Source organism: Prionailurus bengalensis, chromosome A2, assembly GCF_016509475.1.
Source record: "Prionailurus bengalensis isolate Pbe53 chromosome A2, Fcat_Pben_1.1_paternal_pri, whole genome shotgun sequence".
Classification (NCBI taxonomy): domain Eukaryota; kingdom Metazoa; phylum Chordata; class Mammalia; order Carnivora; family Felidae; genus Prionailurus; species Prionailurus bengalensis.
The window spans coordinates 123,323,934-123,341,683 of NC_057348.1; the positions used below are offsets into that span (position 1 = coordinate 123,323,934).

The 17,750-nt window shown below is 43.8% G+C and overlaps 1 protein-coding gene across 1 annotated transcript in view; it reads left to right on the forward strand.

Annotated features, from left to right (window-relative positions):
• FKBP9 (FKBP prolyl isomerase 9) overlaps positions 1-17,370 on the forward strand; it is a 42,780-nt gene extending 25,410 nt beyond the window's left edge. Inside the window, exons 6-10 of the mRNA XM_043589219.1 lie at positions 623-768; positions 7,265-7,451; positions 11,153-11,298; positions 13,548-13,711; positions 15,987-17,370. Of these exons, the coding sequence (XP_043445154.1) occupies positions 623-768; positions 7,265-7,451; positions 11,153-11,298; positions 13,548-13,711; positions 15,987-16,163 (820 nt within the window). The 3' untranslated portion in view covers positions 16,164-17,370. The remainder of the gene's footprint in view (positions 1-622; positions 769-7,264; positions 7,452-11,152; positions 11,299-13,547; positions 13,712-15,986) is intronic.
• Positions 17,371-17,750: the final 380 nt, after the last annotated feature.

Genomic DNA, 17,750 nt, shown 5'->3' on the forward strand with positions numbered 1-17,750 from the left:
CGGCTTCAACTGGCAGTTTATACAAAGGCTGGATCTCTCCACTGAGCAGAATGCTTGGGCCTCCTGCCAGTGACACTTGGGAAACCCAAGCACTCATCAGAAGGTAGCTTGGTGAGCAGAAATTACAGGAGGAAGGGTTCATCCAGGCTCTGGTAGACACTGCAGAGTTAAATTACTCTCTATATGTTACTTTTCAGGCAATCCAAGTATTAAGGTCTGACATATACAGATATTCTCTCCTTTAGAAACTGGAGACATTGTCCTTGTGACACATTCTTAGCTTCTAATAAGATGCTTTCTTCATTAACTTCACATGGTTACCAAGCACAGTCCAACTTATGTTAGCTGCATTGCTGTGTGTTTGCATCTTATCCATAATCTGGCCAACCCAGAGGGCTGGAGGGTTTGTTTCTGGGAGTGTGTCTGTACGTGGCTGCTCCCACGCTGTGTGTGGGTTCTCGGGGGAGCATGTTTCCAGGCTGTGTCCTCACATTCTAAGGTTTGGTCTTTTCCAGGGTCTGGAGGCCTCTGCATTCCTGATGCCTCATGGTACTGACTAATGCACACAGCTGCTGTGGTATCGCTCGTGAGGAACCTCTTTCTTCCCTTCCATCTTTTCCAGCTACTCATGGAACCGCACTTTTGACACATACATTGGGCAGGGCTACGTGATTGCTGGCATGGATGAAGGTTTACTTGGTGTTTGCATCGGAGAGAAGCGGAGGATTGTGGTTCCCCCTCACCTCGGCTATGGAGAGGAAGGAAGAGGTGAGTGCTGGCTGCTTCTAGGCTGGTTTCAAGTAACCAGAGCTTCTTGAGAGCCAGAATATGGAAGCTGAAGTCCCATTTAAGACTTAAATGTCGGGGCGCCTGGGTGGCTCAGTCAGTTAAGCCTCCGACTCTGGCTCAGGTCACGATCTCACAGTTCATGAGTTCGAGCCTTGCATTAGGCTCCGCAGTGTTAGTGCAGAGCCTGCTTTGGATTCCCTCTCTCTCCGTTTCTCTCTCTGCCTCTACCCCACTTGCATTCTCTCTCTCTCTCAAACCAAATAAACTTAAAAAAAGACTTAAATGTCCAAATAGCTTTGGTTTCTAGACATGCTCTATTCTTTCCTCTTGTCCCCACTACCAGTTTCCCTCTGAAAATTCTTAGTTATGCCAAAGTTGGAAGAACTTTGCCATGAACTCTTAGATTCATCAATTGTTAACATCTTGCTATGTTTTTTTTTTAAGTGTATTTATTTATTTTTAGAGAGAGAAAGAGAGAGAGGGTGAGAGTGTGCATGATGGGGAGGAGGGACAGAGAGAGAGAGAGAGGAAGGAGAATTCCAAGCAGGCTCCGTGCTCTGCATGGAGCACAACTTGGGGCTTGATCTCATAATCCTGAGATCCTGACCTAAGCCGAAATCAAGAGTTGGGCACTTAACCGATTGAAACACCAGGTACCCCAACATCGTGCTATGTTTATTTTCTCTCTCTCTTTACATTTGTTTGTTTGTTGTTGTTGTTGTTGTTGTTGAGCCATTTGAAAATATATTGCAAACCTCCCCTTATCGATTTTTGGTTTTTAACGATTTTATTGATGTATAATTTATATGCCTTAAAATTTACCCATTTTTTAATTAAAAATTTTTTTTAATGTTTATTTATTTTTGAGAGAGAGAGCATGAGCAGGGGAAGGTTAGAGAGAGAGGGAGACACAGAAACCGAAGCAGGCTCCAGGCTCTGAGCTGTCAGCATAGAGCCTGATGGAGGGCTGGAACCCACAGACCGCAAGATCATGACCTGAGCCGAAGTTGGACCCTTAACCAACTGAGCCACCCAGATGCCCCCAAAATTTACCCATTTTAAGTGTACAATTCAGTGACTTTTAGTAAATGTAGTGAGTTGTGTAACCATCATCCATCTAATCTAATTTTAGAACGTTTTTGTCACTCTAATAGCAAACCCCCTTTCGAACATTATACAAATGATACATGTTGAGTTTAGAAAAAAGAAAATACAGATAAAAAAAGAAAACAAAAATCTCCCACAATCTCACCATGCAGGAATAAACACTGTAATGTGGTAGGCAGAACAGCAGCCCCAAAGATGTCCCTGTGCTATCCCCAGAACCTGTGAATATGTTACCTTTCATGATAAAAGGGATTTTGCGGATGTGATTAAGATGGGGATGTGATTAAGATCTTGAGATGGGGAGGTTATCCTGGATCATACAGGTGGCCTTGATGTACTTAAAAGAGCCTTTGTAAGAGGGAAGCAGGAGGTCAGAGAGAGGGGAAAATACTCAGCTGCAGACTTAGAAGTTGGATGAAGGGGTCACAGGTCAAGGAATAAGGGCAGCCACAGAAAGCTGGAAAAGGCGAGGAAACAGATTCTTCCCCAAAGCCTCCAAAAGGAATGAGTCCCTGCCAATACCTCGAATTTAGACCTTTGACCCTCCAGAGTTATAAGAATAAACCTACATTGCTTTAAGCCACCAAATTTGTGGAAATTTGTTATAGTAACAATAGGAAACAAATGAAACTAATAGGAAACAACCATGAAGTGAAAACATATATCCACCTAACTAATAAATACTAACAAAAATGGGATTACCTAGGGGCACCTGGCTGGCTCTGTCGGAGGGGTGTGCAACTCTTAATCTCCATGTTATGAGTTCAAGCCCCACGTTGGGTGTAGAGATTAATAAAAAAAATAAATTAACTTAAAAAATGGGATTATCAGAGTGCCTGGGGGGTTTAGGGTGGCTTTCTCAGTCAGTTAAGCGTCTGACTTCGACTCAGTTCATGATCTCATGGTTTGAGAGTTCAAGCCCTGTCTCTGACTCTGTGCTGACAAGTCGGAGCCTGGAGCCTGCTTCAGATTCTGTCTCCCTCTCTCTTTGCCCCTCCCCCACTCATGCTCTGTCTCAAAAATAAACGTTAAAAAAATTTTTTTAAAAAGGATTATCTATACATATTTGTAATTTCTCTTCTTCACCTAATTTGTTGTAAACAACTATCTATGCCAACAGGTATTTTTTATGATTGTATGGTATTTCAAGCCGTATTTTCCTTCTTAAGTTTTTTCTCATATATATATATATATATATATATATATATATAGGCATACTTCATTTTATTTCTCTTTGCTTTATAGAATTCCACAGATAGTATTATGTTTTTTTTTTTTTTTTAACAAATTGAAGTTTGTGGTGACCCTGCATCAGCAAGTCTATCAGTGCCATATTCCCGGCACCATTTGTTCACTTCACGTCTCTGTGTCGCATTTTGGTAATTCCTGGCAATATTTCAAACTTTTCAATTGTTACTATATTTGTCATGGTGATCTGTGATCGGTGATTACGACTCTGAAAGCTCAGATGATGGCTTACATTTTTTAGCAATAAAATACTTTTAATTAAGATATGCACATTGTTTTTTATAGACATAATGCAATTGCACACTTGATAGGCTGCAGTATAGTGCAGACAAAGCTTTTATACACACTGGGAAACGAAAACATTCATTTGACTCGTGTTATTGCGGTATTTGCTTTATTGCTGTGGTCTGGAACCAGACCCACAGCGTCTTAGAGGTATGCCTGTATCATTGTTTGCTAACCTGCTTAGGACTAGTGGATGCAGTATTAATTTTGCTTTTGGATTATTTTTGCTGGTGGGATTCTGCCTGGTTTGGCTGGCTGTATACATTAATTTTGTTCTTCCAACCACTACTGATAATATGTATCTTCAGAATTTTCTTAGTAGGGTTTATTCAGAGGATCTATGAAGTATCAGGTTGGCTGGAAGCTAGAGTGTACCATGGAGAAACTTTCTTTTTTTTTCTCCCGGACTTAAGTTCCTGTTTTCAAAGTAAACTCTACCCCCAATGTGGGGCTCAGACTCACCACCCCAAGATCAAAAGTCACATGCTCTACCGACTGAGCCATCCAGGCACCCATTACATTTCTTTTCTTCTTTTTTTAAGTTTATTTTATTTTTTATTTTTTTTAACGTTTATTTATTTTGGAGAGAGAGAGAGAGAGCGAGAGAGCATGAGTGGAGGAGGAGCAGAGAGAAAAAGAGACCCAGGACCAAACCAGGCTCCGGGCTCCGGGGTGTCAGCATGGAGGCCAGTGTAGGACTCGATCCCACCAACCGTGAGATCATGACCTGAACCAAAATCAAGAGTCGGACACTTAACTGACTGAGCCATCCAGGTGCCCCTAAATTTCTGATTTATAAAGTCATACCAGATCACAGCTTAAGACACGTTCAACAGATCTTGCTTCATGTCCTGTTTGTCAAGTGTCTTGATGCTCTGTTGTTTTGTATCATGTAAAATTCTGTTCAGATACATACAGAAATAGACAAATACTTTCCGAGTGTTCATGTTTTGTTATGCCCTCAGGATTAATCCTTCGTTTCTCTAAAAATAATATATTGATGGAAAACATTTGCTTAAATTATTTTTTTCCTTTTGGCTTTCTATCAAGTATGAGACAGAGCTCTGCAAAGAATTATATAAGGCTCTGGGAATCATCGGAAGGCTCATAAATTCTGTGGTTATGAGGCTGCTTCATTCCAAATCCTATGTTGCTGTGGGGCAGGGGCACTCAGATATGTACTGTCTAGATGCTCTTGCAGGGGGCAGGGGAGAAGGGCAGGGGGTAGGGGGGCAGCACCTCTGTCTTCTTTTGAATAGCATCTCCCTGGCCTCTTGGTGATGTTTGCATAGGGCCTAATGCTAATTCCTCAGGGACTGACCCAAGAAAGATGTCAGGACATAGAGGAAATTTGGGGTTTCCTCATCACATACCATGGGGCCAAGCACATAGTAAACATTCAATAAATATTTGTGGAAGGAATGAAATACTGGGCCCTCTGTGGGGTTCTCCAGCTCCATTCTTGGCATTTCATTTTGTGGAGGCCATTTTGCCCTGCAGGATTGGTGGAGGGGAGGGAGTAGGCCTTCTGGAAAGGCTCTGGTCCTCTCTGCTTATCTGCTCTGTTCCACAGGGTCAGCCCTGAACTTTTGATGCTAGACTATGTTTGCAGCCCTGGAGGGGAGAATGCATTCTGCCTGAGGGCTTGTGGAAGCATCACTTCCTGATTTTTTCTTTCTTTCTTTCTTTCTTTCTTTCTTTCTTTCTTTCTTTCTTTCTTTCTTTCTTTCTTTCTCTCTCTCTCTCTCTCTCTCTCTCTCTCTCTCTCTCATGTTTATTTTTGAGAGACACAGAACACAAGCAGGGGAGGAGCAGAGAAAGAGGGAGACACAGAATCTGAAGCAGGCTCCAGGCTCTGAGCTGTCAGCACAGAGCCCGACGCAGGGCTCAAACTCACAAACCGCGAGATCATGGCCTGAGTGGATGTCGGACTCTCAACCGACTGAGCCACCCAGGCACCCCATCACTTCCTCATTTTCTGTTCCCCAACTTTCAAGTTACTTTCCAAGTACTCTTAGATTGGGAATATAGGATTATAATGAGAATTAAATAATTACATATAAAGCACTTAGAAGAGTGCTTGGTACTTAATAAGCATCATGTGTGTCTGTGTGTGTGTGTGCGTCTGTGTGTGTGTTACAGAGAGCAACCAAAAATGGACACAGAAAAGTCCATTGCAGGGATGGGGGGAGGGGCTATTGGTGTTCACATATCTCTGTTTGAATTCTTTCTATAGCTGGGTTATTTTCTTCAAGAAGTTCTATGTGAGTTGGTTTTCTTATCTGTAAAACGCTAATGAAAGCATTATACATCCTTGATTCTAAGTAATACTGTTTACAAAAGTTTTACATTTAATCTTCTTTGAAATGAGGGGTGCCTGGGTGGCTCAGTTGGTTGAGCAGTGGACTCTTGATTTTGGCTCAGGTCACGATCCCATCCCAGCGTCATGGGATCAAGCCCTGCTTCAGGCTCCGAGCTGAGCTTAAAATTCTCTCTCTTCCCTCCATCTCCCCCTCCTTTCTTTCTCTCTCTCTCTCTCAAAAATATAAATAAATAGGGGCGCCTGGGTGGCGCAGTCGGTTGAGCGTCCGACTTCAGCCAGGTCACGATCTCGCGGTCCGTGAGTTCGAGTCCCGCGTCGGGCTCTGGGCTGATGGCTCAGAGCCTGGAGCCTGTTTCCGATTCTGTGTCTCCCTCTCTCTCTGCCCCTCCCCCGTTCATGCTCTGTCTCTCTCTGTCCCAAAAATAAATAAAAACGTTCAAAAAAAAAAAAATAAGACAGTCACATCATTTAAATAAATAAATAAATAAATAAATAAATAAATAAATAAACTTCTCTGAAATGATCTGGGGGTGTGTTTAACCACAAGCATATGTTTAAGGTGTCCCTCTGGCCCCCTCGAGCCTCCTGAGAAGCTGCCATTAAATTCATGGAGCATCTGCTAATGCTGGGTTTATAGTAATACCCCACAAAGTGGTTGCAGGGATTTAATGAGATAGTGTATGTGAAGAATACATTGTAGACTGTAAAACATTATTCAAATGTGAGGTAATGTTTTCAAAAGTGGAGATAATGGAAAAGAAAAGTTTACTAATAATTTTGTGTAGAACAGATAGGATGTGTTGTAAAAGTACTTTGTGAACTGTTAGGCCCTATCACAAGGGGTGTGTATGGGCCAAATTTGGCTGGGTGTTTTTTTCCCTCTGAAGTTTCTGTTAGTTTAGTTCCTCCTGCACAGTGATAGAGGACTGGAGTGATTTTTCACTCTACAGCTGGTGTTGTCACTTCACCTCTTACTTCTGGTAGGGGCCAGGCAAGCCTTAGTTTCCTCATTTGTGATGAACTTAGCCATTCATCTTTCAGGCTTAGTGATTCCATGGGGCAGTAGCTCATCATCTTGAATTATAGTCCAAACTGTGTTCTTAAAGTTTATTTATTTATTTATTTAGAGAGAAATCCCAAGCAGGCTCCAAGCTGTCAGCACAGAGCCTGACACAGGGCTCCATCCCAGGAACCGTGAGATCATGTCCTGAGCTGAAATCAAGAGTTGGACGCTTAACCGACTGAGCCACCCAGGCGCCCCTCCAAACTGTGTTCTTAACTGGTTGCATGACCCTGGGCATATCTTTGCCTCAGTTTCCCCATGTATAGAATGAGGGTTAGGTTACTTCTGACCGCCTTTCCAATTCATTCTCCCAGTATTCCCTAGATTTTCATATTTAGGTCCCTGTGTTTCTCACTGGGGGTCTGTGAGGACGTGCCTGGTGACACTGGGAGGCACATGTGCTGCCACTTGGAGGACTTGCTCGTTAATTTCCTCTGTCTGTCCTTTAGGGAATATCCCTGGCTCGGCTGTGCTGGTGTTTGACATCCATGTGATTGACTTCCACAACCCTTCAGACTCCATCAGCATCACCTCCCACTACAAGCCCCCCGACTGCTCAGTGCTGAGTAAGAAGGGGGATTACCTCAAGTATCACTACAATGCCTCCCTTCTGGATGGGACTCTGCTGGATTCCACGTAAGGACCACTGGGGACAGTAGAGGAGGGAGCTTGGAGGATAACAGCCATAGGTTCCCATGAGTCTCCTTTCCTTTCATCAGATACTGGTTGACAGATTTTCTCTCCATGCTTCCCCACTGCAGAGAGCTAGCCTACATCACTGCTCAGGTGCATTATTCTAAAAGTTCCCTATGAATGGTCTCACCTTGCTCCTGTGAAATTGTCTTTCTGAAAAACGGGTATCATCTTATAACTGCTTTCTTTAAAAATTAACCCGCAGCTACATTACCAACTCCTCGGTCTGGCACATCAGCCTCTATTTGTCAGCTCTGTTCTGCTTAAATGGTCTTATCTTGTGTTAGGGCCCATCTTTTGCCTCTAGGGCTGCCATGTGCAGTGGTGCAAGATGTGTACTGCTTAAACCCTTCCTTCTGACCAACTTCTGCCCTGGCAAAAATGTCCTCCCTTTTCACAAAATCTTTCCTTAATTCCTAGGAAGAATCAACTGCTCGCACTTCTGTGTCTCATAATGTTTTAAGATACTATTTTTATTAGCAAAAATTATTTATTTTTCATTATTTATTTTAGTTTCTGTCTCTGCTGCTGGTCTGAATACCTTAGAGACGCCCAGCATGTTTATTCACATTTTTATTCTTTACACCTAGCCCAGAGTCTTAACACGAAGGGAGCATTTTATAAATGTTAACTGATTGAGATGAATCTGAAATTTTATTAATAGGAATCAACAGTATAATCTAATATCATTGCCAATTTTGGTAAAAGGAGCTTTGCTTCTTATGTTTCTGAATCTTTAGGTATAGCTGTAAGTTAATAAAATATTCTCTGGGAAAGAAACATTTTCAGCCTTTCTTTATATCTCCATAGAAATCTATCCATTTTTGTACCGAGTCTGACTTAGACTCCTGAGTTGGGGCTTGGGGAGAAAGAAGGGCTTCATAAATAAGTATGGGTTGCTGCATTTATGCTGCGTGAGGAAGGCCTTCTCTGCCTCGCACCTGCCCCTCTGCCTTCTAGCTTCAGGCAACATTGTGTGTGGCTGGAGAGAGCGAGCCAGGCATGGAGACAGAGCCCTAGGGACACGTGCTCTTCAGAGCATTCTCTCTGGGTGCTATGAGATCCCGTATACTAATGCACTTCGTATATTTCATGCAATCTAAAACATATTGGTTGTTAGAAGCATCATGTTATGTATCTCTAAGAAAGTAAAAATGCCCCCAAACTAACATGCTGTTAATTATGAAGTGTATCCCAATTACAGAGATGTTAAAATGTGAAAATGTGTGCATTATAGAATCAGTGAAGTGTATACTAGCTTCCAGAGAGCAGATTTACGCGGACCTGCTTTACAACAAACCTCATTGCATTAATATGAAAAGACTTTGGAGGGCAGTGAGAAAGAAGCATGCCTTGTTGTTTGGGGGGATTAAGCCCGCGCTTATGCATGTTTATGCACGCTTATGCACGTGAAAATGGCCCACAAGGTTAGAGTAGTCTAGAAGGTCAATGGCTTGCTGGTATTGTCTTGCTAATGTTCATATTCTTGTCTGGTGCTCTGACTGCTGGGTGGGGGTAGGTGGGAAGGGGAAGTGGGGGTGGAAAACGAACAAAGGAATTCCTTCTCAGTAGGTTCAGGATATGCTTCTCATGTAGGGTGGGGAGAATCAGCCTTCCTGCCTTCTAGTGTGTTTGGTGGATTCACAACATTCCTACAGAGCATCCGGTAGCCATGTGAGGCTCCTTCCTTTTATCAGACTCCATTCTATACCATGAGAGTCGTTTGTGGTACGTGTAAATCTACAATGAAGAGCAACATCCGGCATTCCCGATGGTCTGTTCTGGGCGTAAGCTTCAGAGTAATGGGAAAATGGGATGTAGGGTGGGATGTGTGTGGGAGAGGAAGGGAAGACCTGGTCCCACCCCGAGCCTTCCACGGGCGTTGTAAACAAGGAGGCAGGTGCTGCTGCGGGCGCTTTTTCATCAGCACGGAGAGAAACTGGCTGTGGAGAGGATGGAGGGAAACGTGGGCGGAGAGCCAGAGAGGGCAGCCTACAAGTGGGAAGCAGGAAGCTTGCAGTGGATGGGAAGCCAGGAATGCACAGAGAGAATGAGAAGAATGTCAGAGGAAAACTGGCAGGAAACAAACAAATAACTACACAAGCGGTTGATCTGAGGAAAAACAATTAGTGGGGCTTTCAGAGATGACACGTGAAAGCAAAATGTTTGCTTGGAGGATTTTCTTCATGTGTGTTTAAACTGGCCTCAGAGAGGAAGAATAAACATTTGTTATTTGATAGCTAAATGAGGTTTTTGAATATTCGGGAAGACTTTGAAACAGAGTATTCCCATGGGAGGTCCCAGTGGTCCCCAGAGAAAGGCAGGGTGAAGGTGCCTCTGTGCTGCTGACAAAGGAGGAATTGTGTGTGGGGCAGGACAGAGGATGTCCTGCTCCCTCCCACAGGCCTTGGGCCAAGGCATCTGGTGCCAGAGCTGGCTTTGTTTTGGTTTCGTCCCAGGTAGGACAAAGGCAAACCCTGTTTTGGTTTGTCAGTGCCAGAGAGCCAGCCTGGCCCTGGGAACCAGCTTGAGAAGAGAAAGTAGCCCTGCACCCAGGGGAAGCTGGGAAGCCTGAGAAGGGGATGTGACCCGAGGGGACTGCCCCCTCCATGTTGTCACCATCCGGAAATGGGCATCAAGGGAGCCCTAAGATACTGGGGAGATTTTTCTTCCTTGACATTGAAGAAGAAAGCGGTAGTGCCATACTTTCTGGAACTAGATTTATTTTCGGTAGTGAGTGAGGTGATAGAGGCAACTCTCTTGTACGTGGATGTCTCAGGGACCGTGGACATCAAGGATGCTTTAACTGTGGCTCAAGTTAAACTTTCGGTCATTTTTTTAGAGTCAAAAACTATTGCAGACACAAGCCCTTCGCATACTCAAGGCCATCCGTTTTTTGAGCTCTTTATACTTGTTCTCCTCCGTGCCAGCATCATGAGTTATTTACTGTTGAGAATATCCCTGCGAGATAGCTGTTATTACCACCAGTTTATAGATGAGGAAATGGAGAGGTTTTATTTTTCAGCATCCAATCAAGTGGCAGAAGCAAGATTCAGAGTCAGGTCTTGGTAAATCCAAAACACATAAATCCAAAACACAGGGTTATGTATTTTTCAAATTCTCATGAAAACTCCTTACTAGGGTATTTATTAAAATATAGAGAAAAGTTGTAAGAGCAGTACGAAGGAAGGACTTCTTTTTTCCCCAAATCACTGGGGATAGGTTGCCACCATGATGTCCCATCACCCATTTCCTACAAACGTCGACATTCTCCTACATAATTCAACGCATACTTTATAAACAGAAAGTTAACACTGATACGTTATCACGTTTTAATCCCCAGACCCCACCTAAGTTTTGCCACTTGTTTCCAGAAGGTCTTTTATAGCAAAATGATCCCACTCCATATTCTCCAATACTCTGGACTGGTTCCTCAGCCTTTCCTTGATTTTCATCTTGACACTTTTGAAGATCACAGGTTCGTTTTTTGCAGAATCGTTCTCAGTTTGCTCTTGTCTGATGTTTCTTCCTGATTAGATAGGGGTTCTGTGTCTGTGGCAGAAGAGATGGCCCTTTTCATGGAAACGCTTTCAAATATCAATGGGTTGATGACCTAACGAGGGACTCTTCTGTTTCATTTTCAGGTGGAATTTAGGCAAAACGTATAATATTGTTTTGGGATCTGGACAAGTTGTGTTGGGAATGGATATGGGTCTCCGAGAGATGTGTGTTGGAGAGAAACGGACAGTGATCATCCCACCCCACCTGGGCTATGGGGAGGCTGGCGTGGGTGAGTAAGCACCAGCATTAAAGCGTTTTGGGGCACGTTCACAATCTGAGTGTTGTGCTTTTGGGGTACCATATTTAGAGCCCCAATATGCTTCTTCCATTTAAAACCTAAAGAATCAGGGGCGCCTGGGTGGCTTAGTTGGTTGAGTGTCCGACTTTGGCTCAGGTTGTGACCTCACGGTTTGTCAGTTCAAACCCTGGATTGGGCTCACTGCTATCAGCAGAACCCACTTCAGATCCTCTGTCCCCTCTTTCGGCCCCTCCTCTGGTTGTGCAGGCTCTCTCTCTGTCTCAAAAGTAAATAAACATTAAAAAAAAAAATCTGGCACCTGGCTGGCTCAGTTGGTGGAGCATGCAACTCTAGATCTTGGGGTCATGAGTTCAGGCCCCATGTTGGGCGTAGAACTTACTAAAAAAGAAACAAAAAAACAATAAAGTGCCTGCTACTTCCTCCAGTCCAAGAAGAAACACTTCAAAAAATGGGTACCCTATAAGACCTTGTGATATATATTATAAATAATTATAACATAATAATTTAAAAAAGATATTATATATACATGCATATATATATTTGCATACTTAACACTTGAGCCCATACTATATATACTGTTCTCAAATTTGTGTTTACAGTCATATCTTAGGTCAGGATTTTAAGGCATACTGTTTTATTCTTAAGGTTCTGCTGTAGGATTTATTCAAAAATTCTACCATTGTGGTCTCTTCTAGTGCTTTTCAAACTTTTTTCACTGAGACATACAGTTAAGAAATACTTTTTATCTCCCCATCTGTGTTACACATAAACATGCAATTTATACATATACTCATACACAATTAGTTCTATATATAAAATTTAAACTCAAGTTTTATGAAACCATACCTATCCTTTCTATGGACAGTGTACCCTGATCTATTTTATTCCTGAATTTAAAAAATTGGTGGTCACCATGCTGTAAATAGATTTCATGACTTACTAATGGTAAGTACCTACAGTTTGGAAAAAACCACTTGCTGGTTTTGAACTTTTTTGTTTTTAATTTATTTTTTAATTTACATCTAAGTTAGTTAGCACGTAGTGCAGTAATGATTTCAGGAGTAGATTCCAGTGATTCGTCCTCTATGTATAACACCCAGTGCTCATCTCAACAAGTGTCTTCTTTAATGCCACTTACCCATTTAGCCCATCCCCCCCCACAAACCCTCCACCAACCCTCTGTTTGTTCTCTATATTTAAGAGTCTCTTATGTTTTGTCCCTCGCCCTGTTCTTATATTATTTTTGCTTCCCTTCCCTTATGTTCATTTGTTTTGTATCTTAAGTTCCTCATATGAGTGAAGTCATACGATACTCGTCTTTCTCTAATTTCACTTACCAGAATACCCTCTAGTTCCATCAACGTAGTTGCAAATGGCAAGATTTCATTCTTTTTGATTGTCGAGTAATACTCCATTGCATATATATACCACATCTTCTTTATCCATTCATCCATCGATGGACACTTGGGCTCTTTCCATACTTTGGCCATTGTCAATAGTGCTGCTATAAACATGGGGTTGCATGTGCCCCTTCGAAACGGCACACCTGTATCCCTTGGATAAATACCTAGTAGTGCAATTGCTGGGTCGTGGGGTAGTTCTATTTTTAGTTTTTTGAGGAACATCCATACTGTTTTCCAGAGTGGCCGCACCAGCTTGCATTCCCACTAACAATGCAAAAGAGATCCTCTTTCTCTGCATCCTTGCCAACACCTGTTGTTGCCTGAGTTGTTCATGTTAGCCATTCCGACAGGTGTGAGGTGGTATTTCATTGTGATTTAATTTGTATTTCCCTGATGATAAATGATGTTGAACATTTGTTTATATTATAGTCTGTTAGCCATCAGGATGTCTTCTTTGGAGAGTGTCTATTCATGTCTTTTGCCCATTTCTTCACTGGTTTATTTGAATTTTTTGGTTTTTTTTAGTTTGTTTGTTTGTTAATTTATTTATTTAGAGCACTAGCAGGGGAGGGGCAGAGAGAGAAGGAGACAGAGAATCCCAAGCAGCTCGATCCTACTACTCTGAAATCATGACCTGAGCTGAAATCAAGAGTTGGATGCTTAACTGACTGAGCCACTCAGGTGCCCCTGGTGTTGAGCAGGAAATGCTTGCCATCTGTGAGGCAGCTGGAACCTTGGGTGGGGGAGGGAGGTTGAGATGGGCATGCCTGCTGCCTGGTGGTGCTAACCCTATTTCCTCCCTTATTGGTGAGGCAGATGGAGAAGTGCCCGGCAGTGCCGTCTTGGTGTTTGACATTGAGCTGCTGGAGCTCGTGGCGGGTCTGCCTGAGGGGTACATGTTCATATGGAATGGCGAGGTGTCACCCAACCTGTTCGAAGAAATCGACAAGGATGGTGATGGAGAAGTCCTCCTCGAAGAGGTAACCGACCTTCAAAAGAGAGTGGGACTAAATGAGCTGGGGGGAGCCTTATTGGGGCAGGGGATCCATTCCAGATGTGAAGCCTTCTCAGAGTGAGGAGGACGCACTTTTGTACACACTCTCTAAATTGAAGCTCACAGTTCCTCTCTGGAGAAACTGAGGCCCTGAGAGGTACAGGGCTTGATCCCAGGGCTGACAGATCTAGATTTGGTTCTCAGTTCCTGGGTGCTCACTGTATGCCTGCATTATGTTGAATGTTTTTCATATACATTCTCTTGCTTGGCCCTTGTGGCAGCCATGTAATCATCATCCCCGTTTTTCAGAAGCAGCAGCTGTATGCAGATGAGATAAATGATTTTCCCGAGGTCACAGAGCTACCTAGTGATTTGAGCCATGGTACATATCTCCATCTTGATCATCTAGGTCCTGGGTGGATTCTTCTGTAGTGGACACCCCTTCATGGAGCTGGACAAGAGTCGGCTGTCCTGTCACACCCTCCTCAGTTCCAGTATCTGCCTGTTCCACATCTGCTTATTCAAGGACACGGCTCCAGCCTTCTCCCCTTTCTCTCTTACATCAGCCACATTTCCCTGGCTACTGGATTGCTCACATTAGCATAAAAACATGCTATTATTTTCCCTTTTCTTGGTGCATCTTCTCATTTACTTTGTTTCTTTGCTCCCTTTACAGCGAAAATGTCAAAACTTTTAAATCCACTCCTGTCAGACATTTGTCCTTCTGTGTCACTGAGCCTGGTCTTGCTAAGGTGACTAGTGCCTTTTATGTGGCTGCCGCCAGTGGTCACTGCTCACTGTCCTCACTCTTGGACACAGCTGACTGCTTTGCAGGACACCTTCTTCCCTCGCTTCCAGACCACACTTTCTTGGTGTTCCTTCTACCTCACTAGTGGCTCCTTCTCAGGAATCTTCTCCCTCTCTTCATGTTGGAGTGTCCCCAGCCTGAGTTCTGAGCTTGTTCTCTCCTCCATCTCATGTCACTCCCTTGGTGATCTCAACCAGTCCAGTGGCTTTGTCATCCGCATGCCATGACTTCCAAACTTGTAGCTCTGGTCTGGTCTTCTCTCTCTACCTCCTACTCAGACATCTAATTGCCCACCTGACATCTTCATTTTTTGAATGCTGTTGCTACCTCCCTCTCCTGAACTTGCCTCACCCAAAGCCTTCCTCATCTCCTCTGATGGCAACTCCGTCCTTCCAGTTGCCAGGTGAGAGCACTCAGTAATCTTTGACTCCTGTCTTTCTCACATAGGCTATAGTAAACCCACCAGGAAATCATCCTAGCTCTATCCTGAAAATTTATCTACGTCTCACCACCTCCAGTTGGTAGCATCTTGGGCCACTGTCTGCTTGGTCTTGCTTGGACCTCTACGAAGGTCTTTGTGCTTTTCAGCCTTGCCCCTCACGGCAGCCGGAGTGATTCTTCTGAAACTTCAATTGGATTATGGCTTGCTTTGTCTCAGAACCCTGCAGAAGCCCCTCTGTTTCCAGAGTCCTTACAGTGGCCTGCAAAGACCCCAAGAAGGTTCTCCACGACCTGCTCGCTGTAACTTCCTCTTCAGCTGCTCCTCTCTACCAGGCATTGCACACGCTGGGCCTTTGCACCAGCTGTCCCTCCACCCAGAAGACACTTCCCTGGATAACTGTTTGGCTCATTCCCTCCCTTCCTTCAAGCCTTTGCACGGGTCTCCCTTTTTCATTAGGGTTTTACTCTGACCACTGGATTGAGACCTCAACCCACTCCCCGACCTGTACTCTTGATCCTCCTTACTTGACTCTACTCCTTTGTTTTCTGGAGCATTGCACTTTTGAACTTAATATGTGACTTACTTAATTTTTTATGTTCTTTTCTAATTGTGTGTCTTTCCCACTAGGATATATGCTAGAATTACAAGGGCAAGGTTATGTTTTCATTGTATGAAGGAAAGAAGGGAGGGAGGGAGGGAGGCAGCAGTGTTCTCAGAGGCAAAGATGGTTAGGGCATCAGCCTGTGGTGGAGAGCTAAGTGTTGATTTAGGGAGAAGGGATAGCTCCGGTCACTGCTGCGTGGAGCCTAGGAACTTCTGGAGTCATTAGTCATTACGGTTATACACCTGCATCTGGAGGGAGAAACACCAGGCAGGTTGCATAGCTCACAAAATTGTGTCTGTTTTGCAAGCTTAGACTCAAATTCCAGCCCCATTGCCCTCGGGACACTCTGTTCAGACCCTGGCTTGGCTGCTGTATCTCATGGTCTGTCCTGTCCCCTCTCTTTCCAGTTCTCAGAATACATTCATGCCCAGGTGGCATCTGGCAAAGGGAAACTCGCTCCTGGTTTTGATGCTGAGATGATTGTGAAGAATATGTTCACCAACCAGGACCGGAATGGAAATGGGAAGGTCACAGCAGAGGAATTCAAACTCAAAGACCAGGAGGCTAAACATGATGAACTCTAAACCTGCCTTGGGCCACCTGCGTGATACCAAGCCCCCGGTCATGGCTGAAAGTGAAGCAAAGGCCCGCGGGTCTCTCAGAAGGTGAATCGTCCACAAGTAGTAGATGGTCACATAGTATGTGGGGCATATGTCAGGGATGGGTCGATACACATGGTGAGAATTTTAGGCCAAATGCCAGTGATATGAAAATCAGTGTCAGGTGCCTTAGCAGGGGCTGTGTAGAATATTGAAGAGGCTGCACTGTCAACCATTGTTTTGTGAGCCTTCTGTGTAGTTTTGTTATTAAAGGAAAATGGTGTCATACAGAAGTCATAACCATTTTGGAGGGAACAGAAGAAAAAGCGTCCAGGAGGTCTACATAAAGAGCATTAAAAAAATTTTTTTTAACTTGCTGGTGTTTTAAAAGTGTTTTCCAGATGAGCAGAAAAGACAAACGGCCTGTCCCAGCAGTATTTCCCCAAAAGCCCCAGGATGGGGCCCTTTTGTCAGTGGCCCGTACAGCCTCTGGTAATGCCCAGCTTCCACTTTCCTGCTACACACACACACACACACACACACACGCACACACACCTACTTGCACATGTGTGCTTTGATAGTTAATCATGCTCTACCTGTTGTGGTCTTCCAATTGGCTGGGTGACTTGGAAGTTCAGAAGAAAATCAGTGGACCAAACAAGAGGCATCTTGGACTATGAGAATTTGATTCTATGTTTGCCACATAAGATTATCTGCTTCACCCTTTCTTATTCCCATTGCTCTATCCTCCCTGAATCTTTTGATCAGATAGATTTGTATAGGGCTTGTGGCTAATCCATGCTCCAGAGTACGTGACCAAGATAGGAAGTATCATCTCAACAGATGAGCATACACAAGGTAACATATTTCTGCTCATTTGTGTCCTGGAGAGGGAGGTGCCCTAAAGCCCATGGGCCTCTCTCTCTGTAGAAAAACAAGGACACTGTTACCTGCCCCCATGTTATGCAGTAACCAACAACCTTGCTGCCTTATGTCCTCTGTTCCCAAGTGGTGGTGGCGTCCACCCTGAAGTAATCAGTAATTTGCCTTTTGAAACTGCTTTATTTTTACTAATTTAAACTGTTTTGTACTGATGTAGCCCTGAGATAGTTCATGAAAATGCTGTGCACTCCTTCAATGGAATAAATGTTGGAAAACTGAACTTTTCATATATAAAAAAATTGAATGATAATATCAAGTGTTGTGGAGTTTTATTTGAAGGCTGAGAGGATCCTATGAGAATACGTCTTGATTATCCATTGAGAATCGCCTCAACGAGGGCTGCATCTCATTGAAGGTGGAGGAGTATGACGTATAGTGTATGGGGGTGTGTCAGTCAGGGTCCTGGCAGGAAACACACCCACATATGGGCCTTCCAAAGAGAAGCTATGTAAAGGACTTTACAGATGTGTGGACAGGGCCTAGAGACCTAGTTAGGATATCAAGGTACCATGATAGATGTTGGCCAGCAGCAGTAGGGGCTCTTCTACCCCCCTGGGGCTGAAAGGTTAAAGGGGAGACACAGCCACGCCCAGAAGTGTGGCTGGCGCTGCAGCAGGAGGGCAGAGACAC